Source organism: Manacus vitellinus, unplaced genomic scaffold (assembly GCF_001715985.3).
Source record: "Manacus vitellinus isolate BGI_N305 unplaced genomic scaffold, ASM171598v3 scaffold_30_pilon, whole genome shotgun sequence".
NCBI classification, from domain to species: Eukaryota; Metazoa; Chordata; class Aves; order Passeriformes; family Pipridae; genus Manacus; species Manacus vitellinus.
The window spans coordinates 772,234-794,988 of record NW_021940291.1 but is presented as its reverse complement, the minus strand read 5'-3'; the positions used below and the strand labels follow the sequence as shown (position 1 = coordinate 794,988).

At 52.5% G+C, this 22,755-nt stretch overlaps 1 protein-coding gene across 1 annotated transcript in view; it reads left to right on the top strand.

Annotated features, from left to right (window-relative positions):
* The window catches only part of DUSP8 (dual specificity phosphatase 8), a 32,093-nt gene extending 20,240 nt beyond the window's left edge, over nt 1-11,853 (top strand). Inside the window, 7 exon segments of the mRNA XM_018076137.3 lie at nt 2,523-2,689; nt 4,269-4,428; nt 4,620-4,743; nt 5,130-5,694; nt 5,696-5,815; nt 5,817-5,871; nt 5,874-11,853. Of these exon segments, the coding sequence (XP_017931626.2) occupies nt 2,523-2,689; nt 4,269-4,428; nt 4,620-4,743; nt 5,130-5,694; nt 5,696-5,815; nt 5,817-5,871; nt 5,874-6,223 (1,541 nt within the window). The 3' untranslated portion in view covers nt 6,224-11,853.
* Nucleotides 11,854-22,755: the final 10,902 nt, after the last annotated feature.

Genomic DNA, 22,755 nt, shown 5'->3' with positions numbered 1-22,755 from the left:
CTAGGGTTTCCCCCAAGCCCAGGCTGCCCTCAGCAGCTGCAAGTATGGGGGAAATGAGGACAGGCAGGCTGGGAGCACGCCCGGGCTCCCGGACTCAGGGTTGAGGCTTTGCTTAGGAGAAGCGAGGTGAGCTGTGGGCATCATTTCAGGTGCTGGCATCCTGCGGTTGTGGCAGTCTGCCTGGGTAGGCACTGCAGCCGGGAGTGCTGCTGCCACCCTCTTGCAAACATCCCTACCTGCTTCACAACCCCCTCAACTCCTGCCTGGACTTCCCCAGGCAGGGCTGGCAGAGGATCTGCAGCTGGGTGAGTGCTGGCAGAGGTGGGCAAGGGGGAGAGAGCAGCATGCCCCGACCTGCTTGAACTATGAGATCACCTTAGAGTCATACAAACCCATACACTGCCCTGGGCAGCTCTCGATGAATGCAAGTGAGCACAGAGGCTGGAGACCTGTGGATCCCTGGGGCTGCGCTTGTGTGCACTGTGCTCCCCAAAAATGTTCGTTAAGAAAAATTCCCATGCTGTTTTGTGCAAGCCCAGGGGTCAGATCTGTGCCCCACACAAATCCAAGTGCTGCAGGCTTCCCAGGACGGCAACTGAAGCAAACACTTCCCCAAGGCATCAGTAGTGTGTGCTCAAGCACAGGGCAAAGCAGGGAGGTCGCACGTGTCCACACAGAGCTCTGGCTAGTGATTGATGTGTCTTGGCAATGGGGACACAGCACAGGGATGAGCAGTAACCAGAGCTATGCTGCACCTGTGCTGGGCCTCCTGCTTTTTCTCTGATTTAATGTCCCAGTTGAGAGGTGATGTCATTTCAGAGAGAGCCAGAGAAAAGGAAGTGCTGAAAAAGATAAGGTACTTTAACTCTACTCATGCTGGTTTGACTGAGTTTTGAAGCCAGGAGCTGTGTTAGCTGCCAGCCAGGAAAACATAAGAGAGGGGAGGAGAGAGATTTGTTGAAGGACACTTTTCTCTTGGGCTACTGGGAGCTGACACCTGGAGGTGCTGAGATAGAGGATGGTGGAGGACCTTGGATGTTCCCAGGTGGTGTGAGCATGATTTTGTGCACTGCTCTGGCTTCTCCATCACCTTCATCTCACAAACATGTCAGATGGGTTTTCTGCAGCACCAGTCATACCTCACCAGAGCCTGGGTGCCACAGCAGTAGGCAGAAAGGTGCTCCAGGAAGATCAGCAGAAATGCTGCCAAGATGCTGGAGAAGGTAAATGGAGAATATGCCAGGGCTGCCCTGCTTTTAAAGGGGACAGAGACTGTCTCATTAAAAGGTCTTGTCTAGCAGTGGAGATGGGACACGGCTTCCCATGGTGCTGAGTCCAGAGACTTGGATTTTCAAAAGGATCTTGTGGGGGCATCCTGGTCCTTCTGACAGTCAAAGGCGGTCAAGCCCCAAAGTCCTCTCTGCCCTTTGGGTGATGTCAGGCTGCATCTGCTCATTCACATGACTGGGAAAACCTCAAGGGAGGCTTGAGGCAGATATGACTCAAAGTCCCCTCCGTTGCATGAAGCTGCCACCCAGATGTCCTCAGCTGGAAGGGAGTGAGGTTAGGCCACTGCTAGCCAGACCTGGCTCTACCCTGGAGTACGGGATCAGTGAGTGAGAGCAAATCAGGATCACCGCTGGTCTTATGCAACCGTGCAGGACATGTGACAGCACTGGGGGTTTTCCAGCTCCCCAAGCTGCCCACCATGCAGGCTTGCTGCCCTGCTTAAGTGCTCTTTCCTCTTGAGCTGGCGGCTGGCTTTCAGGCTTTTGACCATGCCAGACACCATAACAGTAGCTCTGGCTGCCACATGCCACCTACTGGAACCTCAGCTGGGGGTTTTCTCTCAGCACTGGACTTCAAAATGCTCAAGCTGGATGTGACTGCCCAGCAACTTGGTGCAGTAAACTGGGTGCTGCTTGCTGTCACATTAAGTAAGGTCAGAGCATGAAAAACAGCAATAGCCTGCAGGTACTGTGATGCCTGTGGTTCAACATGGTAGAAATCATGGGCTCAGCAGGGCAGGGCAGAGAGGGCATCTCTCAGAAACCACAATGTGTAAGTGTAGCTAATGGAGCAAGGTTTGGGCTGACCTCCCCAACCCAGGGAGCTTTGCACCTTGGTGGGCTTGCTTGTCATCACCCTGCCCTGATGGATTTTGCTATTAAAAAGTGACCCTGGCTGTCCTCAGAATAATAGGCAGACAAGAAAAGGACTTTCTCTTCTTGTTATTTGTCTGAATGGAGTTGCAAAGAGCCAACTTCATTGGAGAGGGTGAGGGATGCTATGTGCAGGAAAAATCAAAGCTGGATCTCCATTCCTTTTTCCATGTGTATGTCACAGTCATCACAATGTATCTGCACTGATTAGCAGTGGCTGCTGGCTTTTTGCTCCTCGAGGCTCTGTTCTCAGTGCAGCGGGGTTATCACCACTTTGTGTCCAGCCTGGGTCTTGGGGTGCCCAAGACTGATGATCTCAGCCTTGCTGTAATGAGCTCAGTGTCCCCATTTTCTCCACAGGAGGTTTTGCCACCTTCTCGTCCTGCTTCCCGGGGCTCTGCGAAGGGAAACCAGCTGCCATTCTGCCGATGAGCATCTCCCAGCCATGCTTGCCTGTGGCCAACGTCGGCCCCACGCGTATCCTGCCACATCTCTACCTGGGCTCCCAGAAGGACGTCCTAAACAAGGTACAGCTCTGTCAAAGGGACACGTCTGCCCTGTCCCATCTGGGACCTCAGCCATGCAGAGGGGTGAAGGTATTAAAGACTCCTCTCCTGCCCAGTGGGAAGCCCATGTGTGGTCAGTTGGAGCCTACCGTGAGGCTGAAGGAAGGGAGTGCAGAGCATGGCAGAACTGAGGAGGGTGGTCACAGGAAGAGTTGTCTTACACTGATGAGCTCTGGGGTGATCAAACTCTTCCCAAGTGCCTGTAGCAAACTCAGAGGCAGGAGGAGCATGTCCTCCAGGAAAAAATGTGGGCTTGGAGGAGGAGTTACCGCAGCTGGAGGGAGATGTGGGACAGGAGCCAGCTTTGCACCCACCTGCCTTACCAGCCAGGCTGCCAGATAACACCAATTTCAGCAATCCTGTGATTCCCTTGGGAGCCAGAGGGAGTAGGAGCAAGCTGGGGTATTCAGCCAAAGCAGCATGGGGATGGGCGTCTCTGGCCAGGGACAGGGGCTTATTCAGGAGGCCCAAAAATGAGCAAAGCTTTGCTGTGATGAGAGAGGAGAAAAGAGGAACAATGCCCTTTTAAAGGTGTCGGAAGGACTGTGTTATGATGTCATGCTAGGGAAGGAATTTTGTTTAAAGGAAAAATAATGATGAGAAGAAAGAAAGACGAATTGCTGTTAAATTGCTTCCAGGCATCTGCCTACCATGGGCATGAGGGAGCCAGCCAGGCGTCTTCATCCAGGGCAGGCAAGTAGGAAGAGGGACCACAACACCAGAGGGGTGTTGGAGGCAGAAAGGAGGGAGAGAGAAATTATATACAGGGAGTAGAAGAAAATGAAAGAGAAAAATGCCAAGAATGTAAGCCTGGAAGCTCGGCTGGCTCCATCGAGCCTGCTGGGGCGGGCAGGAACCAGCCGATGGAGAGCCAGGGCCAAAATCCTGGTGCTGAAATCCTGAGGAGCCAATGCCAGGCAGGGATATTGATGTTTTCCTTCCCTCCCCACCTATTTGGAGGGTTTTGTTTATCTTTTGGAACTATGTTTTCTGCCATCCCCACAATGTGGCCACGTGCTGGAGAAGAGAGAAGCATTGCCCATGCGTGGTCTCTGCACCCGACCTTGCTCTGTTACCTGTGGATAGAGCATCTTCTGGCCACTTTGGTTAACGTAGAGTGCTACCAATGATTAACTCCACTCTGTTGGTGGGATGTCTTCTCTCTCCCTCAGCTGATACTTTCACAGCCTTCAGCCAGAGATTTTGCTGATTTCCATTCTCGTATCTTCCTATTCCTCTCATACTGGGGTTCTTGGTTTTTCCCCTCTGAAACCCCTTCCAGGTGTCTTTGGCCCTGCTTACTTTTACTTGGACCAAAATAAAGATCTGCTGAGGTTCAAACCTGTGTCATCTAAATAGACACAACCTTCTCAGCTGGTGTCTGCTGTATTATCATCAACTAGGCCAAGGCAGCAGTAGGAGACCCACAGGAGAAAATATTGGGATGGGAAAAGGCAGGGAGTGTGCATGGCAAGACAGATCTTCAGCACTTGGTGCTGGCTGAACTCAGCTGATCACTTGATGGCTTGTTTCCCACCAGGATTTGATGACGCAGAACGGGATAAGCTATGTCCTAAACGCCAGCAACTCCTGTCCCAAGCCAGACTTCATCTGTGATAGTCACTTCATGCGCATTCCTGTCAATGACAACTACTGTGAGAAGCTGCTTCCCTGGCTGGACAAGTCCATTGAATTCATTGGTGAGCTTTTCTTACAAGGGTTGCAGACTCTCTGGTTCTCAGCCTTCACAACCTGAACTGTTATCCTGTCCTCCATGGTCTTCCTCCCAGCAACCGTTGTCCTTTCACACAAAGGGGCTGAGGGTTGGGGAGGGAGGATAGAGTCACTTTGCTCACCATCTCTGTTCTCTGTTTCCTCTACTGTACTCCAGACAAAGCCAAGGTGTCCAGCTGCCAGGTGATTGTGCACTGCTTGGCTGGGATCTCCCGGTCAGCCACCATCGCCATCGCCTACATCATGAAGACCATGGGTATGTCATCAGACGATGCTTACAGGTGAGTTTTCCCCTGAGGGCAGGGGCGGTTATGCCGGTATGCTTCGCTCCAGGGAAGGAAAGCAGGCTGAGCCCAGAAGGACAGGGTCAGGGCTCCTTCAACCTCCATCTTGCCTTGGCTGAGTCCCAGTAAAAACCAAACCAAACCTCCTCTCATAAAGTGCACATAACAAGGAATGGTGGGGAGCGGTAGAAGGGGGTGGGGAGGCAGTCCCAGCTCTGATCCTGGGGCATCCCGAGGCCCCGTGGTTCCCCAAGACCTCTTTCTTTGGAGGGTCTGGTCAGAAGGTTCTGGACAATGCCTTTTCTCCCCAAAGAGGCTGAGAGAGTAGGGGTGACCTACTGAATGACCAAGCACCAACTGGGGCTGTCTGTGTTTCTCGGCAGGTTTGTTAAGGACCGTCGCCCGTCCATCTCGCCCAACTTCAACTTCCTGGGCCAGCTCCTGGAGTATGAAAGGAGCCTGAAGCTCCTGAAGGCCCTAAAGACAAAGGGAGACCGGGGCGAGGGGGATGCCCAGCAGGACCCAGCAGAGGTGGCTGAGGGCAGCCGGCATCCCCTAACACCTACCTCAGAGAAGGCCGAGGACATGCCGAGAAGCACCAGCTCGGTGTCCCCCCACAGTGACCCCGAGTCGCAGGGTGGGACCCCAAAGGTCCTGTCGCCCACCACCCTGCAGCAGGGGCTCAATGGCTTGCACCTCTCCTCCGAGCGCATCCAGGACACCAACCGCCTGAAACGCTCCTTCTCCCTGGACATCAAGTCTGCCTACTCTCCCAGCCTGAGGCAGGACCCCCCTGGACCCCCTGGACCCGGGGAAGCCCCCAAACTCTGCAAGCTGGACAGCCCCTCGGGCCCTGGCAGTCTCAGCCCCTTCTCCCCAGGGGCAGAGAGCCCTGACCGGCCAGCGGGGCCTGAGCTCCTGCTGGAGGCCAAGGTGAGGCAGCGGCGGAAAGCACCGGCACCCGGCGGGCTCGCCAGCCCACGGGCTCAGCCTCAACGTTGGCGGGACCTGCGCCACACGCAAGAGCCCCGGCGCTGAGGACGGGCTGCCACCACGGCTCGGCCAGCCGCCCCACCACACCCGGCACCACCACCGCCACTGCTGCCTGGAGTGGGGTGCACCTGGAGTCCCCAGCACTCCCTCCGGCGAGGCTGGCTGGTACTTTGGCAAAGGACTCTGTGGTGCGGCGGCAGCGGCGGGGAAGCCTGTTTCCCACACTGGCCCGTATCCGCCGCCGTTCGGCTGCGGCGGGGGGCGGGGCTGTGAGATCAGACTGAGGGACAAGGCGCGGGCCGAGCCGCGGGACGGGCGGCACAGCTGGCATGAGGAGGCCGGCGCTGAGAAGCAATTCAAGCGGAGGAGCTGCCAGATGGAATTCGAGGAGACCATGTCTGAGGGCAGGGCTCGTGAAGAGCTGGGCAAAATCAGCAAACAGTCCAGCTTTTCAGGCAGCATGGAGATCATCGAGGTGTCCTGACACTCACCTGGGGCACCTGGAGAGATGGGTTGGGGACAGGGCGGGGGGATATTTAAGCTGGGGGGAACAGGGGAGGGGGTGGTGAGGTGGGGTGTATTTATACTTGCGCGTGCATTTTCGGGAGCGCAAGCGCTGAAACCGAAGCAAAGGTGGATGAGTCTTTCCAAAGTCGGGAAACATAATGGCGGATGCTTAGCGTCCCTCCCTTCTGCACTCACCTCGGTCCTTCCCTCCCATCCGCAGGGGGTCCCAGCCCTCAGAGACCTGCACTCAAAGTTTGGGCATAAAACTCAAGTGGGAAGAGACAGGGGTGGCAATTTTGGCTGTGGGGACGGGGCACAGCATTTGGAGGGGGGACCACAACTGCCCCTTCCTGGCGACCTGGTGCACTAAGCATGCTCCCTTGTGTTTCTCTGGCTAAGTATCCTAAAAATGCTGCACTGAAGCAGCCCTATACATATATAAATATATATTATATATAATATAAAGAAAAAAAACCCGAAAACACACACACGAAAGAAAAGGTAAATGGTTTTACTGCGATTTTTATTGATACGTAAATAATATTTCAATTTTTTTGTTTTGTTTTTAATTTATTGAAGCTGTTCATTCTGGCAATGATTTGCAGACAATGTGGGGCGGTACTTTCAGCTCTATTTTTACTGTGTATGGTATTTAAATCTGAAATACGAGTTTCTAAGCAATATCCGAGGCCTGTGGCTCCTTCTGTAGTTCATATCCAAGACATAGATTTCCCCCCTTCCCTCTGGGCACACCAACAAGGGGACAGGAGACTCTTTTGGACACTTTTTCTAGAAATGAACAAGTAAACAAGCAGACCATAAAACCTTCTTACAACACAAACTGAGCCAGAAAACTCTTCTGGAAGCTGCTGCCTCTTCTTCAGACCTTGGTCTCTGTTTGCTTCTCCTCATCTCCATCTATTACTGCCATCCTAGGCATCATCCCATCCCATACATTGTCCCCATCCTGGTCGTCACTCCATCCCAGCCATGCCTCGCTCCCCTCCCCTCCCTTGGGCTGCCCATCCTCACTGGAGTGGGCGAGGAGGGAGTCACCTGAAATGGATAGAAGGCTGTAAGGTGTCATTTCCAGCTGCCTGGGGAAGGCATTGGAAGGTGCCACAGTGGAGGCAGGGAGGCTGGTGGTAGTTGGGATTTCTTGTTGGGAGGTGTGTTGCCTGCCTGCTCCAGCCCCTCAGCTCCCCCTCGCCTCAGCCACCTTGCTTGGGAGCCACGGGCACTGCTTTCCCTTTGGAAGCACTGGTTTTTCAGGCTTTCCTGCATCCTTTGTTTCACATCTGAGAAACTCAAGGGGGGTGTGTTTACAGGCGCTGGGGCTCCCCTGGTCCTGTTCCCCTCCACGCTGGCTCCCCTCTTTCCAGCAGATGATATGCTGTCCAGACACAAAGCTCTGCAAGCACATGGCAGGGCACAACTGACTTATTTTCAGAGGTGGTTGGCTGCTTCCTCCCATCTGGTGGGAAGCCAGGCTCCTGCCCCCAAACCCCAATGTCAGGATTGCTGAGAAGCTGCTTTCTGAAGCTGGAGGCACTGAGCTGCCTCCACTGCAAAGCACATCTTTCCCTGTGGCTGTCTTTGCTTTCTCCCTTCTCGCACTAGTTTGCAAAGCTAATACCTCAGGGGTCTGTGTTTGTGCATGTCTGTGTCCTGTGTCATCCTTGGAGTGTTGGTTTGTTTTCTTTTCTGGGTCCACATGGTTTCTCTCCCTTTCCCTTGTTCCTCCTCGTGTCATTCGTTTCTATCTTTAAATCAAACTACCCGTGACAAAACCAAATGATCTCAGGTTTAAAACTGAACACAAAGCAGAGGCGTGAGAAGCTGCAATCATGCAAGGAGGGGCTGCTCACTTCAGCTCATTGCTTCCTCAACCACCTCTGTGTTTGCAGTTGAGGCAAGTCTCCCTGGAGACTCCTCACTCTCTTCGGGCTGGCTTTGGTTTTTCTGGTTTTCCATGGAGCTGTTTGGTGAGATGCTGGGGACCCCCACGTGCTCCTGCCTGGTTCCCTGAGGTGTGGCGGGGAGGGATGGGGGTGGCTGGAGAGCCAAGGACCACCTGCCTCTCTCCCCACATCACTTTTGATGAGGGTGAGAGATCTCAGTCAGTCCTCAAAAGCCTACCACCACCCATCTTTGCCTCCAACAACCACCTCAAACCTGCTCAGTGTTGCCAACCTGAACATTGCTCCCTTCTGATTATGAAAGGGTGATGACACTATTTTCTAGGCTCCCTTTTTATATTTCAAAAGGCATTTGGGTCCATCCCATGAGTCAGGCAGCTATTTCAGGAGCTCCTCTTGCAGCAGGGTCTCCTAAGTAGGCATTGATGTCAAGTCCAAGGAGGGAGGGTTAAAAGGCTTCATCCTCCTGGTAGCCCACCCACCGGGCATAGTGTTAGTGTCACCTGCCTCCTGGTCCCTCTTCCCCTTCTGCTGCCTCAGTGACAACATCTCTTCCCCAGCATGCCAGTGGTCATTGTCTGCTGATCTCTGCTCCATAGGACTCAGTTCCTGCCCATTCTGTAGCCCTCCAGGGTTGGTGCCAGCATGGACTAACTGAGCTCAGGTCAGGCAAGTTGCTGGCAGGAGCTGGCTAGGTGTAGCTTTGAGCAATGCAGAGGGGGCTAAATGTCTTCCCAAGGGATTTAATAGAAAGAGGACAGTAGGTCAGCACAGCCACGTGGGGACATGAGACAAGCTCTCTGGTGATTCATCCTGTTAGCTGACACTGTGTTACAAGCTCAAAAAAGCAGATGGAGCAAGTCAGGAAGGAGAGGGTGCATGTTGTAAATGAGACCCTGAATATCTGCAAGGAGGCAGATATGTGGTTTGCTTTTTGTCATCTCCACTCTGCCATCACCTGGATGCTCCTCAGACATGCTTGAGGTGTTAGGCACTATGGACTCCTCTCTCCTCTGAAACCAGAACAAAGATAAGTATATTTTAAGATTAGTAGATCATGAATGCCAATAGACATTAATGATCCACCTCTGTAGCCTTATTTTGATGTACTTTGCATTTATCCCTCTCCTTTACATTGGGCATGTGCACTAGAAGCCCTCACATATACAATATTTGAAATCTGTATCCAGAAAATAAGCCTTGCTGGAGCAGCCCTGCCTGAGTGTCTCCTGCCAGTGCTGACCCAAAGCCATCAGGGTCACCAAGTGGCTTGCAATTAACTTAAATTATTTTTTTAGATCAAACTCTGTCTTAGACCACTTTGTCCATGAATCAGAGAGCTGTGAGTTGTCATGAGGATGGATGTGCTGGCTGGTAATCCTCCCCATCATCTGTCAGCCAAGTCTTTTTATAGGCTCTCACAGCCAGATGACCCAACCCAAAGCCTCGGTGGAACCAAACATCACCTTTCCATGCTGGTCTGATAAGAGTGCATTCATTTGTAGGGATCTACAGTGGCAAAGTGCGAGCAGGGGAGAGGAAAGGTCGCTGCTTTCAAGGGAGGAACCAACAAAGCTGTTGAGTGTCCAACAGCAGAGGCAATGAGTGGATGAGCTTTCCATGACATGAAGGATTGAGCAAACTACAGCTCTCCTTAGGACTAGAAAGGACATTGCACCTTTCCTTCCAGCCTATCCCCAGGGCTAAGCATCCCAGACACCTTCCCGGCTGCCTTTTGCAGGGGCTGAGAGAAGCTGGCAGGAGGGCAGTGATTAGGTTGGCAACACTGAGCCAGAGGCTTGGGTCAGAGCAGGCTCGTCCCTGGCCTCAGCAGCAGCAGCATCCCCAGCCCCCGCTGCTTTCCCAGCCCTTCTATTTGTCTGCTTGTTTCTTTGGACATCCATCCCCTTTACATCTGCCCCTTAGGAGACAATGCCCCCCAGAATCCCCTTTTGCTGTCCCCTTTACCCTCCCATCCTTAATACTAATGATAATAAGCTATCAGTGTTGTCATTGCAATCTATGAATGATAGATTTGAGTATTTATGATTATTATTATTATTATGATTATTATGGTTATGATTCTGTACCTTTTTGCTTCTTACTCTTTGTATGTTGCTCTTTGTTTCTCTGTTGTGAATAAAAGCAAGGCCCCATCACACCTTCTCTCTGCTCCCCACAGCCCAGCTGTGGCTGCACTCTGCACAGCTCCTGACTGCCCCAAGCCTAAAAAGGCAAACCCTCGTCAGAGGAGCTGGAGGAAGGTGCTTCCTAAGGATATTAAGGCACCCAAACCTGGAGCAGATCTGTTCTCTTAACTCTTCCCTTCCCTTCCTGCAGCTCCTCTCCCCCATACAGGTGCCTGCTCGTTGATGCAAGAGGCGGGAACCTACTGGCATAAACAACGGAAAATTAAATAGCAAAAGCTTAAAGCTTTTGTAACAGCTTTAAGGGGCATTGTCCAGGCATCCAGATCATGGAGTCAGCTCCCTCCAGGTTGTGGGTCATCTCACCTTCTTCAGCTGGCTGCACCTACAGGCTGCACTTTCACCCACAGGGGCTTCTTGCTCTGGTATCACAGGTGACCTGCAAAGCTGCCCTGCTCAGCTGAGCCTGGGCACGCTGCTTTAGCCGAGTGTCCTGGGCTTTCTTGGCTTGAGTGTCCTCCTCGTGCCAGTCAGCTCCCCTGCCCAGGGACAGTACAGCCTGGGGAGGACATGTGGCCAGTGCTAGAGCAAGCTCAGTGGCAGAGCAGCAGGGAGACATGTGAGTGGCCTCTGGTACCTGGAGGGATTTAGGAAAGGGATGGCTCCCAACGTAGGACTTGATACGGCTTTTATCCAACGCTGATAAATTGGGGTGTCGTAAGCAGACAGAGTCTGCAAAATGGTTTTTTGCACCCATTGCCTGTGCTCCTTGTACAACCCAGAGGTTTCCAGGTGACTGTAAGGTGGAGGAGGAGACACCAGGGGAAGGGAAGAGGAACCCTGTCTGCACTGTGGTACGAAACACTCTCTGTACTGCGCCAGCCCCATGAAGAGTCATTTTAATTTGTGGGGTTTAACTCTGGCCTTCTCCAAGTGGCCCAGGCACAGTTTCTTGTCTCTGTCATGACTTTGCTTTGTCATGGGTTGGGGTCCTTCTCATCACGCTGTGCTGAACACATTTCCAAGGTTGCTCTGAGACCACAATGGAGAGGAGAGAGCTCAGGTCTCACCCCTCTCTCAGGGGACCCTGGTAGACCCCTCTTGGGGTCCTGGTCCAGCATCACCCTTCCTACCTCACCTGCCTTTGGGGCAGCCGTGGACAGGGAGGGAGCAGGCAGGTTCAGACCGTGCCGGAACTGAGCCTCCTCTCCCACCTTCATCCCTGCAGGATCAGACCCTTCTTCAGCAAGCACAACACAGAGAGGGGTCTGCATGCACCCTGGTGTACCAGGGTGTACTTGGGGACTCCCAAGCAGGGAAGAGAGGGTCTGGCCATCAGCCCCACCACGCTCCCTTCCTCGCTGTCCATTCGGCCAGCACCGGCATCGGACCCGGGGAGACACCCTGCCCCTGCCTCGTCTTTATTTATTTATTACCAGAGGCTGTAAACAGCAGTGCTTTTCTACCCTCTACTTTCTTTTCCTTTCTTTTGTATTTTGGAACAACGTGTTGTAATAAATACCCAAATAGGTGTTTTAACAGCTGGTGTCAGCCTTGGTTTATGAGGGTCAGACCTTCTCAGGATGGGGCTGGAGAATCCTCTTTGGGGGTCTGGGGAGGGAGATGGACCTTTGGCTGCACTGATGAGGGCCAGAGCTGGTGGAGAGCTGGACACAGAGCCAGGCCTGGACACAGCCAGACCTGTATCTATGTATAGGGCCCAGCAGCTGAAAGCTGCAGCTGGGCTAATTCAAAGCAGAAGTAAGACTCATGGCTGAGAGAGTAGGGGCATAAAAATTAATTGGGGCATTCATGGGCTCTCAGACTGCAAACGGCCACTCTAGGGACTTCTGAGGGTCCATTGTGGCTCTGAAGCTGTAGAGCATCCCCATTCTAGTGGAAAGGGCTGGCCAAGTCCTGCTCTGGATGGGTATACATGAGTGTAGGGAATGGTACAGAATCAGGGAATGCTGAGCTAAAGAGCACAAAGGCATGGAGTGTTTGCATTGACATTATTCTTGTTATTACTACTATTACCATTATTGTTATTATTTTTCTTCCCAGCTATGTTCTGTTCCCCCCTTCCTCCTGACACGATGGCAGCGTGTAGCTGCATGTTTGCTGCGCACTGCAGCTAAACCGTGTAAACATTCCCCAACCCCCCATGGCCAAATGAGCCATCCTGGCCAACCAGCAGCCCCATTTTGGCTGTCCTCAAGTGGAAGCTGGTGGAGGCACTTCCCCACTCCCCCCTGCAGCAGGTTTTCTTTGGAGGGAGGAGAAGGTGTGAGCAGGCTCCCTGCAGTTCTGGCTCCAGAAAGCCTCAGCACTTATTGACTTAGACGCAGAAGGGACATCCATCCCCACAGCTGCTTTCCACAGGCTGGGCTAAATCCCCTGGTCTTTTATAAATCCACTCCCCTCATCCAGCTGCAATTGCTGAGTCTTTTGTAAAACCTCTTGAAACTACTGCCATCAGCTGCTGCTGGAGTAGAAATGACACTGCCCAGTGTGAAGCTTCAGCCTCCTGTGCGACTGACACCATCGGCAGCTTCATAGAGGCTGTTTGCATGTCCTCCTCTCTCAACTACTTGTTGCCATGCATGACATGGGAAGGGACAATTATTTATTACAGAAACATTAGCACTGCTCCCATCTCCCTCCCCATTTACGTGCTCCTGGCTTAGTTTTTCCAAACCTGCTGCCCCGGAGAAGATGCTGCAGCTGAGTCCCCAGAGCTGACATCTTGGGCAGCTACTTCCACAGGCACAACTCAATCCCCTTGTGTTCTAGAGAGAAATGCCCTCTGGGCCAGGAGACTGGCAGTAGCACCCACGTGGGAGGGAACCCAGTTGAAGCTGCAGGGTGCCTGCTTTTAGCTGGGGCTGGGGCTACAAGTATGCAGAGGCTCTGTCCCCTGGCAGAGTCATCCCTGGGTGTGCAGCTGGCACGGCCTCCTCCCCCTGCCCCAGTGCTGAGGCTGCCTCTCCTCTTGCTCCTTGTGGTTTGCACAGCAGAAACCATTACTGCAACAAGAAACCCAGAATCGTCCTTTTTCCAGCTCTCTGGCTTTTATTGACTCAGAATGGCTGCCAAGCCTATAAATAAATGTTCCTTGAGCTAAATATAGCAGCCACTGAAATAGGCTGCTGGCTATTTATTTAGCTTGTGGCCTCTTTGAAAACTTGCCAGTCTATATTGCCTTTACCTTCATGCTGTCCCACCCCAGGCTACGGCCACCCACCGTGGGGGCATGGCTGAGTCAGCACGGGGAGAAGGGGTCACAAAAAGTCAGCCCCATCTCCTCAGGGTGGAGAGGCAGGGTAACAGGGTCTGGCAGCTGGATGAGCTTCGGCATCCTGCACCCCTGCCCAGAGAGCTAGGGGTCCCCAGGAGGGACATTTGCTGGAGCAGTCGGACAGGGGCTGAGCCAGTCATAAGCCAGTTTCCTCTCCTGAGAAGACATGGGATCTTTTTCCAGCACCAGAGCCTAGAAAAGAGAATCTATCATCTCCCACAGGCTTTGAGGCATTAGATGATGTACATTGCTTTTCCACACTTTGCAGGAGAATAAACACGCCTGGTGCACAGAGTTGCTGTGTGTTAGGACCCTGAAGGCGCTCAGGGGCATGAATTGACCCCCATCCATGTGCCCCTACTAGAGCCAGGACACTCAAACCTGTACCCTGAGCCGTGCTGGGGCTGTGACCTTGCCTCTGGCCCCAGCTGCTGGGTGGTTTTCAGGCAATGCTGCAGGCATGGCCCCTTCCAGCTTGACCCCACTTCATTGCATGTCTGGGAGATGCCATTTGCCACACTGGTGAGATGAGTCCTTACTAAGGCACCACACTCAGGGACTCTCCATGGGATGCATGTTCCTCCAGAGACCTGTTGGTTGTGCATTAATGCAAGAAGGGGTCAGCTTCACCTCTCCAACGCTGATGGAAAACAAGGTGAGGACTGCTTGTGCCGCAGACACTCCTCTACACTCTGAGCCTAACAGAAATAGGATTCTGCTTACCTTGGGCTGTGATGAATTCACTGCAGCTTCGTGCCAGTGAAGGGAAAAACCCCGTCACTCCCTGGAAAGCCACATTCACTCCTGGAGCAATCCAAGACCATTAATAATGTTTAGCACTTACAGAGAGTTTTGCTAAATATGAGCTAATCCTTACAACACCCATGGGAGGGAGAAAAGTAATTATTGTTATTGGGCTTGACTTTTCCTTTTCCATGTACCCTTGCAAATGGGGATCAGCTCTAGTCAAGTCCAGAGAGCTCTGGAAATCAGAGGATAATCCCTCTTGTCCCACTTTGTACAAATAGGAAACCTGGAGCAAAGATGGCAGGTTATTTGCCAAAGGCCACCCAGGAAAGCAGAGTTGGAGCTGAACAAGTGTGTTTGAGAGAAATCCTGCCCCCTAAACCTTCTCCTATGCCACCAGACTATAATTCCACAACTGACAGGGTAATTTTGATCCTCTTGCAGGTCCTCACCTGCAGAATGCCAGAGAGATGCGGATGCTTTGTATCACAGCTTACCTTCCCCTGCACAATGTCACTTCAAAAGGTGGTGAGATCATAGAATTATAGAATATGCTGAGTTGAAAGGGACTCATCAGGATCATCAAGTCCAACTCCTGGCCCTATGCAGGACACCCTAAGAATCACACCATGTACCTGAGAGCATTGTCCAAACACTGTCCATGGCATTAGGTGCTGACAAGGCTCATGAGCATATTGGTTTGGTGTACTCATGCAGTGAGTCACAAAATTCCCACACACGACCCCCTCTTCTGGAAATCCAGCCCCAAGCCTGCAGTCATGTAGATCTCACCATCCTTCAGCCACTGGGAGAGCAGCCCCCATAGCTGTGGCCAGAGCACCACTGGAAGCATGGCAGAAAGATGATGGGATGGTCCCTGGGCTTGTCTCAGCCATGTGGCATTGGAGAAAGGCTGGCTTAGAGAGCTGAAATTCTGCTGGGGTCCCTCCTGGGGTGCAGAGGGTCTAGTTTAGGATGTCCTGGGTGAGAACAGAGACCAAAATGTGGGTGAACTGCCTGCCTGGGTCCTTTGCAGGAAGAAAGGGCAGTTTTAGGGGGTTCCATAACACCTTCAGTTCTCCCTAGTCACACTCCTCAGCTGAAACCCAGGCACTCTGTGTCTGAGTGGAAATACCGTCTGTCAGCGGTACCCAGATGATGTCATTTAGTTTTCCAGGCTTCTGGGCTGAGCCAGCAGCTTGAGCCAGTATGACTGGAGATGCTTTATTTAGAAGGAGCCAAAGTACAACTGAGTCCAGGCCTTTGCAACACCCTCTGCCACCTCCCTTCCCTGCTGATGCAACCCCATCTGCAGCAGAGATGTCAGGCTGCCTCAGAGGAGGTGGTTCTTGGAAGCTCAAAATGGTATCCTGCTGGGCAGGTGGAAAGGGGGGATGCATTAGGGGACAGGTGAGGGTGATGCTTAGTCTGTGCTGTCCAGTGTCCCCAGGACTGGGAACCTCCAGGTACCTCTGGGCAATGTGCACAGCAGAGGAGCGCTTGTCTCCCCAGCTGTGTCTTTTACCTTCCTTAACTCTCTGAGAACCTTGGCCTGAGTTCCCTGCACAGCAGTGGTCACCCTCCTCATCCTCACACTTGCTGTCTCCAGTCTGGGTTACTGCAACCAAGCCTCAGGCTGGCTTTGGGGTCTTTATAGGTGGAAAACAAATGTTTTCACCCACTGACACCCCCTAACCTTCCTCCTCTCCCTCAGCAGCATCTCCTGACAGGAAAGCAGCTAAGAATAGCCCTGCTGCTGGCTCCAGGCTGGTGCTGTTTGCTCAGTGACTCAGAGCTGGCCAGGCAGGCACTTACTCAAAGGGCCCCATTACTCATCTGTCTGCACTGCCCCAAGGATGGGGTTTGTGTCTCTTCTTTAAAGATGTTTTATTTATTTCTTTTTAATAAAGCCACCATCCACAAAGAGAGGTAGTTACCCTGCTGTGGATTTACCACTTAATATGTGTGCCCTGACCCAAAATGTTGCAACCCCTATAGATCACACTGGCAGCCCCTCATATTGCTCCTACTCACTGCCTTGAGCTACATCAGCAGGATCAGGGTAAAAAACCAATATCTCCTAAAATCGCATTTCATGGCACCAGGGTAAGCATGCAAACAAAAATTCTCTCCTCCAGAAACCATGTGTGTTGATTCTGTGCCCAAATCCAGCTGGCCCCTCAGATGCCCACGGCATGACCCAGATGCTCCTTTCTTGTCCCCAGCCCACGTTAATTGCAGCTCTCCTTCCTCTCTGCAGTGTCTCACTGTCCAGTGTGTGCTGCAGTGTCTGCAAAGCGCCTTGGCAAATTAAAACAGGCTTCCATGTAAAAAAGAGGCTTCATTTCCAAACAACAAAAAGGCAGCATCTTCCTCATCTGGTTTGCTCCCTTGAGGCATTCTCTGAGTCACAGCCAGTCATGCTGGGAACAGAGCTGCATCCTGACCAGGGCACATCTGTGTCTGCAAGGCACTGCCATGACAGCGCTGCCACTGCTGGGAGAGGACACAGCTCCTCCCCTGCCTTGCCACAGAGGGGATGGTTGCTTGGGATATGGCAAGCGTGGCGCTGGCAGCAAAGTTGAAGGACGTGTCAGAATGGCATTTTATTCTCCTACTGCTACTTCAGCCCCAAAGTCTCCCGCTTTTGCTGTTCTTTGGGCTTCTCTTCCAGCTTTTCCAACCTGCTGCTTCGTAGCATCACTCTTCAACCCTGCTGTCATCAGGGAGCCCAGTACTCCACTCCAAGATGTTTCATTAAGCTTCAGCAGCACCAGGAGGGCTACCTGAGAGAAGCCTCTGTGCACACTTGGGGTATCCCAAGCCAAGTCTGATTTGCGTCTTGCACAATTGCATGTTGGGTGTAGATAGATCCACTCTGCATGGAAGCGAGCAGCTGGTCTGGATTTGGGCTGTGCCTGTGGCACTTCTCACCACCCTGCCCTGGGTCTTCACATAACAGATGCTGAGGGTCTGATCCTGCACTGCTAATCCCAGGGGGGCCTTTCCATCCATCCTGGATGAGTGGGCTCCCAGTGCCTTGCCACAAAGCCCTGCAAAGCGGACCAAGGGGCTCATGCCTCAGAAGAGATGGTGTCCCCAGCTCTGCTGTATTAAGCTCAGTTAAGGCTGACAGTAGCCAGGGGTGCAGGACAGAAGCAAGAGCCTGGACATTGGCCTGTGGGCTGGAAATGAAAGCCCTGCATGCCCTGGTAAACATGTATTTGTGTGCTTCCTCCTGACCTCCTTTCAATAACGACCCCTGGGGCCATCGGGCTGGGCATCATGATGTAGGAGAGCAGGACCAACCTGCCTCATTTGGTCCTGTCTCACAGACCCCACTGCCACCCCACAACATCCATCACACAGCCAAAGGCTGCCAAGCAGTGGGTGGCAACCTTGGCAGTTGGGGACACAGCAAAGCCAGTCCATGCTGGAGGAGGCAACGGGGGCATCAGTGGCTCAAACCAGAGCTTTGTGGGATGCGTTTCCCTGTCACCTGCCGCAGAGATGGGCTCTGAGCCGGACTGGAGGGAAGTTCCTGACATGTGCCATCAGGAAGTGCAGTGAGCTGGCTGGCCCTGCAGAGCCCCGCAGCCCCGGCCCGCATCGAGGCGAGAGAGCAGCCTCTACTGGCAGCTCCCGGCGCCTCGGGAGCCTAAAACCCATGGCAGTTCTGTCTGCGCAACATCAGGACATAGGAAAGGAAGTTTACCCTCGTTTCTTATCCTTCAGGAGAGCTCGAGATGATACTCGATGCTGGATAAACCCCTTTCTGCAAGCTTGCAGAAACACCGCTGCAGGTGTTTGGTACACAGAGAAGGAGGAGGAGAAGAAGGAGGAGGAGGAAAGAGGAATAAAGGCAAACGGCTTCTAACATCCTGGACTGATGCAGGATAGAAGTCCGGAGGGCAAGGCAACAGCCCACAGAGGGCCAGGAGTCCCCAGCCTGGCTTTGGCCCCATCAGGCTGTGTGACTTGAGGACGGGCAGGTGCCCACTCTGTGCTTCAGCTTTGAAATCCTTTGCACCCTATAGGTGCAAACTACTGCATTAAAGCAAGGCAATGGTGGTTCGGTGTCTCTGCAAGCAACATGTCCTTCTGCAGCCTGGCTGGGAAGGACATATCAGCTCTGGTGTTCACAGTGTCCAGCTCCATCTCATTTCCAGGCCACACATGGTACTGAGAAGGGAAGGGCTCCGTGTGCTCCTAAGTGCCACGTGTCCTGCTTCATTCACCTGAACCATGTGGTTCGAGTCTGAACCCACTGAGGACCATTTGACTTGGAGCACTGGCAAACTCAAGCCACCAAGTGTTAGGCTGTGGGCAGGTGGCTGTAAAAGATGCTACAGTCCACTTCTAGGAGATCCTGCTCTGCACACCAAAACTTCTTCACACCCCAGCCTGTCTTATTCATCAGCAAGGAGAGGTCAGTGACAAGTGGCCTTACAGATTCCATGTGCCATCTGTGACACACATGTACAGTCCTCAACATCAGGAGCTCCAAGACACTCAGCAGCAATCCTCTCTGGCTCAGCCCATCATTTTGGGGTGAGCAGGAACGCTGCTCCCTTCAGCCTGTCTTCAAGGCTTGGCTTTGGCTTTGCCCTGGCATCCCCTGTGCACAGTGCTGTGACGATGCACTTGGGCTGCAGGAGCCTCCATCCAGCCACCATCCAGCAGACTTGGTGGTGCCCTGAGCAAGGGCCAGACTGCCTCATCTACAGCCCAGCAGCGTTAACCTTCCCCCACCAGAGACATTCCTCAGATCTTGCTGATGCCAAGCAAAAGTACATCATAAAGTCAAAGTGCTGCCAGAGCTGCCTCTCTCTGCTCTGCTTTCCCCATTAATTGCTGCCCAGGCCATCCATTAGGGACAACAGCCAAGATGTGGAGGAGATGCTCCCCACAAGTACCTGGCATGGCTGACTCTCACTTGCTACAAAACTCTGGGACATACTAGCAGAGATGACCAGGATATTTTGTTCATGCAGCCCCTGAGAAAACACTCAGGCACCTGGGTCTTTGTGGTGTTTATCCCTGCTGCAGGGTGAGCCCACACAGTTGTGGGTTCAGCCCTCGGCACCATGCTGAGAGCAGGGCATGGAGGGTACAAACAAGTCATAGATGGAAGAAATGCGATTTCCACCAAGGTGAAGGCACTGGTTGACTAAGTGGTGCCTGTGAGGGCTGTAGCTGAGGCTGTAATGTCACTGAGCCAGCACAGTGGGATGCATTTGGATGACTGAACTTTCTGCCCTCACCTCTTCCCCTTTGGCCCCATAATTAGTCCTCTGGGTCACTCAGAGCTCCTGACATGCTTTCAGCCCTGATGAGTTTGTTTATCTGGAATCCTAGGGGGGGAAAAAGGAAAATTTGGTATTCCTCTGAAAATCCTATTAAGCACATTCCCCTGGTTCTCCATACTGCAGCACTGGGTTCACGGCTTGCGTGGGGGAGGCAAACTCTACCAGGCAAAGCAGGAACAGTCAGTGAAGAGGAAAAGCTGAGGCTTAGGTGCCTTCTGCACCCGGCCCTGGCCATGGACTCCAAACGGCTATTGGTTTCACGCCAGCCCCACAGGCATGTCCCTTTCACCACTTCAAAGCCAGGTAATCAGATGCCTGGCAGAGCAGCAGAGGGAGTATGGAGATCTCTTAGGAAGAGAAATAACCTTCTTGTGCAGGGGAATCATCCTTCCTTGGGGTATTTTTATATCAGAGTGGATTAAAGGGGATACAGTCAGCAAGATAACCCAGATCACAGCAGGGAGTCATTTAGCTCTGATAACCTCTGCAGTTTCACCAGCTCTACTGTGCATTTGATAGCACCAGCCAAAGACCAAGCCTTGATATCCCTCCTCACCAAAAAAAGGGTCCATGCACAGAGAAGTAATGAAAAAGAATCCTCCTGCTTCTCCTGCACCAGGCAGTGCTGCTGACAGAGCCACAGGGACAGAATCAAAGCTTTCTTAGAAGCAGAGGGGTTGCCCTTGGCTCTCACACCCACCAAAGCTATTAGCAATGAGCTCAGCCTGCTATTATCACTGATCCAGGGAGTCTGGAGGCTCTCAGAAGTGCAGCTATTGATCCATGCCTCTTACACATCCACCTAAGGCCTTTGGTTTCAGGAAACCTCTTTGCCTCTCCTCTCCTTGTTTCTTCTCTGCAACCTCCAGGAATGCTTTTCTGAGGGACCTTGAAACTGGGAGTTAAGGGAAAAGAAACCAGGACTGCAGTGAGAGGGCCAGGGATTTGTCCAGGCCAGAACCACCTGTTTGCTTTGGTTGACTGTGTGCTTTATTCATCCTCTGAGTCTTCCTCAGCGGAGGAAGGGGAGGACATTTTCCTCAAGGTTAGGATTACAGTTTAAGGGAGGGGAAGCTTGGTGCCTTGCATGGGAACCCACCCTACGTGGTCTTTGCTCATCATTGGCATGGACTTTTTGAAGGGGCTGTGTCCACGGAAGTGTCCTCTCCATCCTCTCCCATGTTTCAGAGCTGCCAGCATGACTTGCATCAGCTGGTTAACAGGTGACTGCACCCTGATGGCACAAGCAGGTAAGTCTTACTCTTACTCAGGGTAATGATCAACTCAGCAGCATCCTGCTACCCCTGAAGGACAATCCTGCACCCCTCAGGCCGCTTTTCCCACCTGCTTAGGTTCACCTTGCCCAAGCAACCACTTGGCATGGTGAGGATTCACATTGAGCAGCTGGGGCATCGAACAAGACTGGTGGAGCTACAGCCAGAAATCACGTCATCTGCTCTGGGCTTCTTTCCTAGGTATGAAGCAAACGACTTGCTGCCCAGCCCCTTATGAGTTCCCTCACTCTCCCCACATCCCCAGGAAGACTTTCAGGTGCCTGGGTGCACTCCATAAATGACTAATGAGCGATTGCAAACATTAGCACTAGTGCTGGCTGCCAGAAGCAGATTGAGATCAAGCCCTCCCTTGCATCTATCAGCTCCACCCAGGAAGCAGACTTCCTTTTGAGCCGGATTAAAAAATGGGCAGACCAACAACCACCCAGTGCCCTGGCCAGGCGAGCTGAGGCTGGCAGTGTGTGGGAAGGAGTGACCACTTGCAGATGGAGGAAAACTCACACCTTGCTACAGCCCCCATCACAGAGCTGGGAGGGATTTGGTAGTGGCTGTGGTTTTCCCTGGAGACAGATTAGGACAAGCAGAGAGAAGTCCCTCATTTTTGGGTGTGTTTTCTGGACAATAGAGCCTTGGAGCCTGTGGATGCTCTGAGGAAACCTCCAGTCTCAGCAAAATCCCCACTGTGCCCAGCACAGAGGTTTTCATCTCTTCCTTTAAAACTGCTCATGCAGCCCCAGTTTTGCAGATAGGATGCTCAGCTTGGAGTACAGGCCTGATCCCATGAAAAGACTAGTGGGTGTACTTCTGTACTCTCACGAAGACAAACTCCAAGGAGTTGTTTCAGCTGGCTCCATGTACACAAATCATGGTCCTGAGGTAACAAATGGTGGTATCTGTTTTAAGTGATGACTCATTCATAGCACCATTGTATCCCAACAAATCTGAGGAAATTGCCCTGGGTGAAGGTTTCCTACCCATCACTCTATCCTCCTGGATTTCACATAATAGCAGGTTACTGGGGGGGGGGACGACAAAATTTAGCTGACTCCTTGTACTTACTTCCCTCGCAGTTGTCAGAGTCAGAGGAGAAAGAGGACAGGTCACCTTCCATTGCTAATACTGCAAAGTAGACATGGAATAAACCCGACCTTCATTTACAGCCTTTGCTGGAGAAATCAACACTTCCTATACATAGAAAAATCAATAGAATGCACTTACCAAACAAATCCTCATTGGTCTGAACCACCTGCACTAACAGGGCCATCTATGCACCCCAAATCCTCCCCCTCAGCTCCAGCAAAAGCTCAGCCTTGCCTTGTCCGGGCTGCTTTGGCACGGGTATTATTTTGTTTCTACCAGCACACCAATTCTGGCACACTGCACTCTGCTCTGAGCTGGTTTTGCGGAGCCTCAGCAGTGAGTTTACATTTTTGTGATTGTGCCCTGCAAATTGGCTGTCACACCCATTTTCCACATACCTACTCTGAAGTGCTGCTGCTTCTCCTGTGTCAGCACTGGAGGAGCCAAGCGAGGAAGAGGGTAGCTTTCTCCCCACGCAGGCCAAACCATGTCACCTCTCAACACTCCTGAATCCCTCCCAAAGCCTCCTTGAAAGACCACTAATCTATCTGCACCTAGAAACCCTGTTACTGATTGGGAATAGCTTTGAATGAATGAATATTCACGAATATGAATATTTCCCCTCAGCCATCAGATGGTGCCATTGAGTCTTCTTAGGATGTGGAGGACAGCAGGCTGGCACCAGGGATCACACTGGTTTCTTGCTTCACCTCA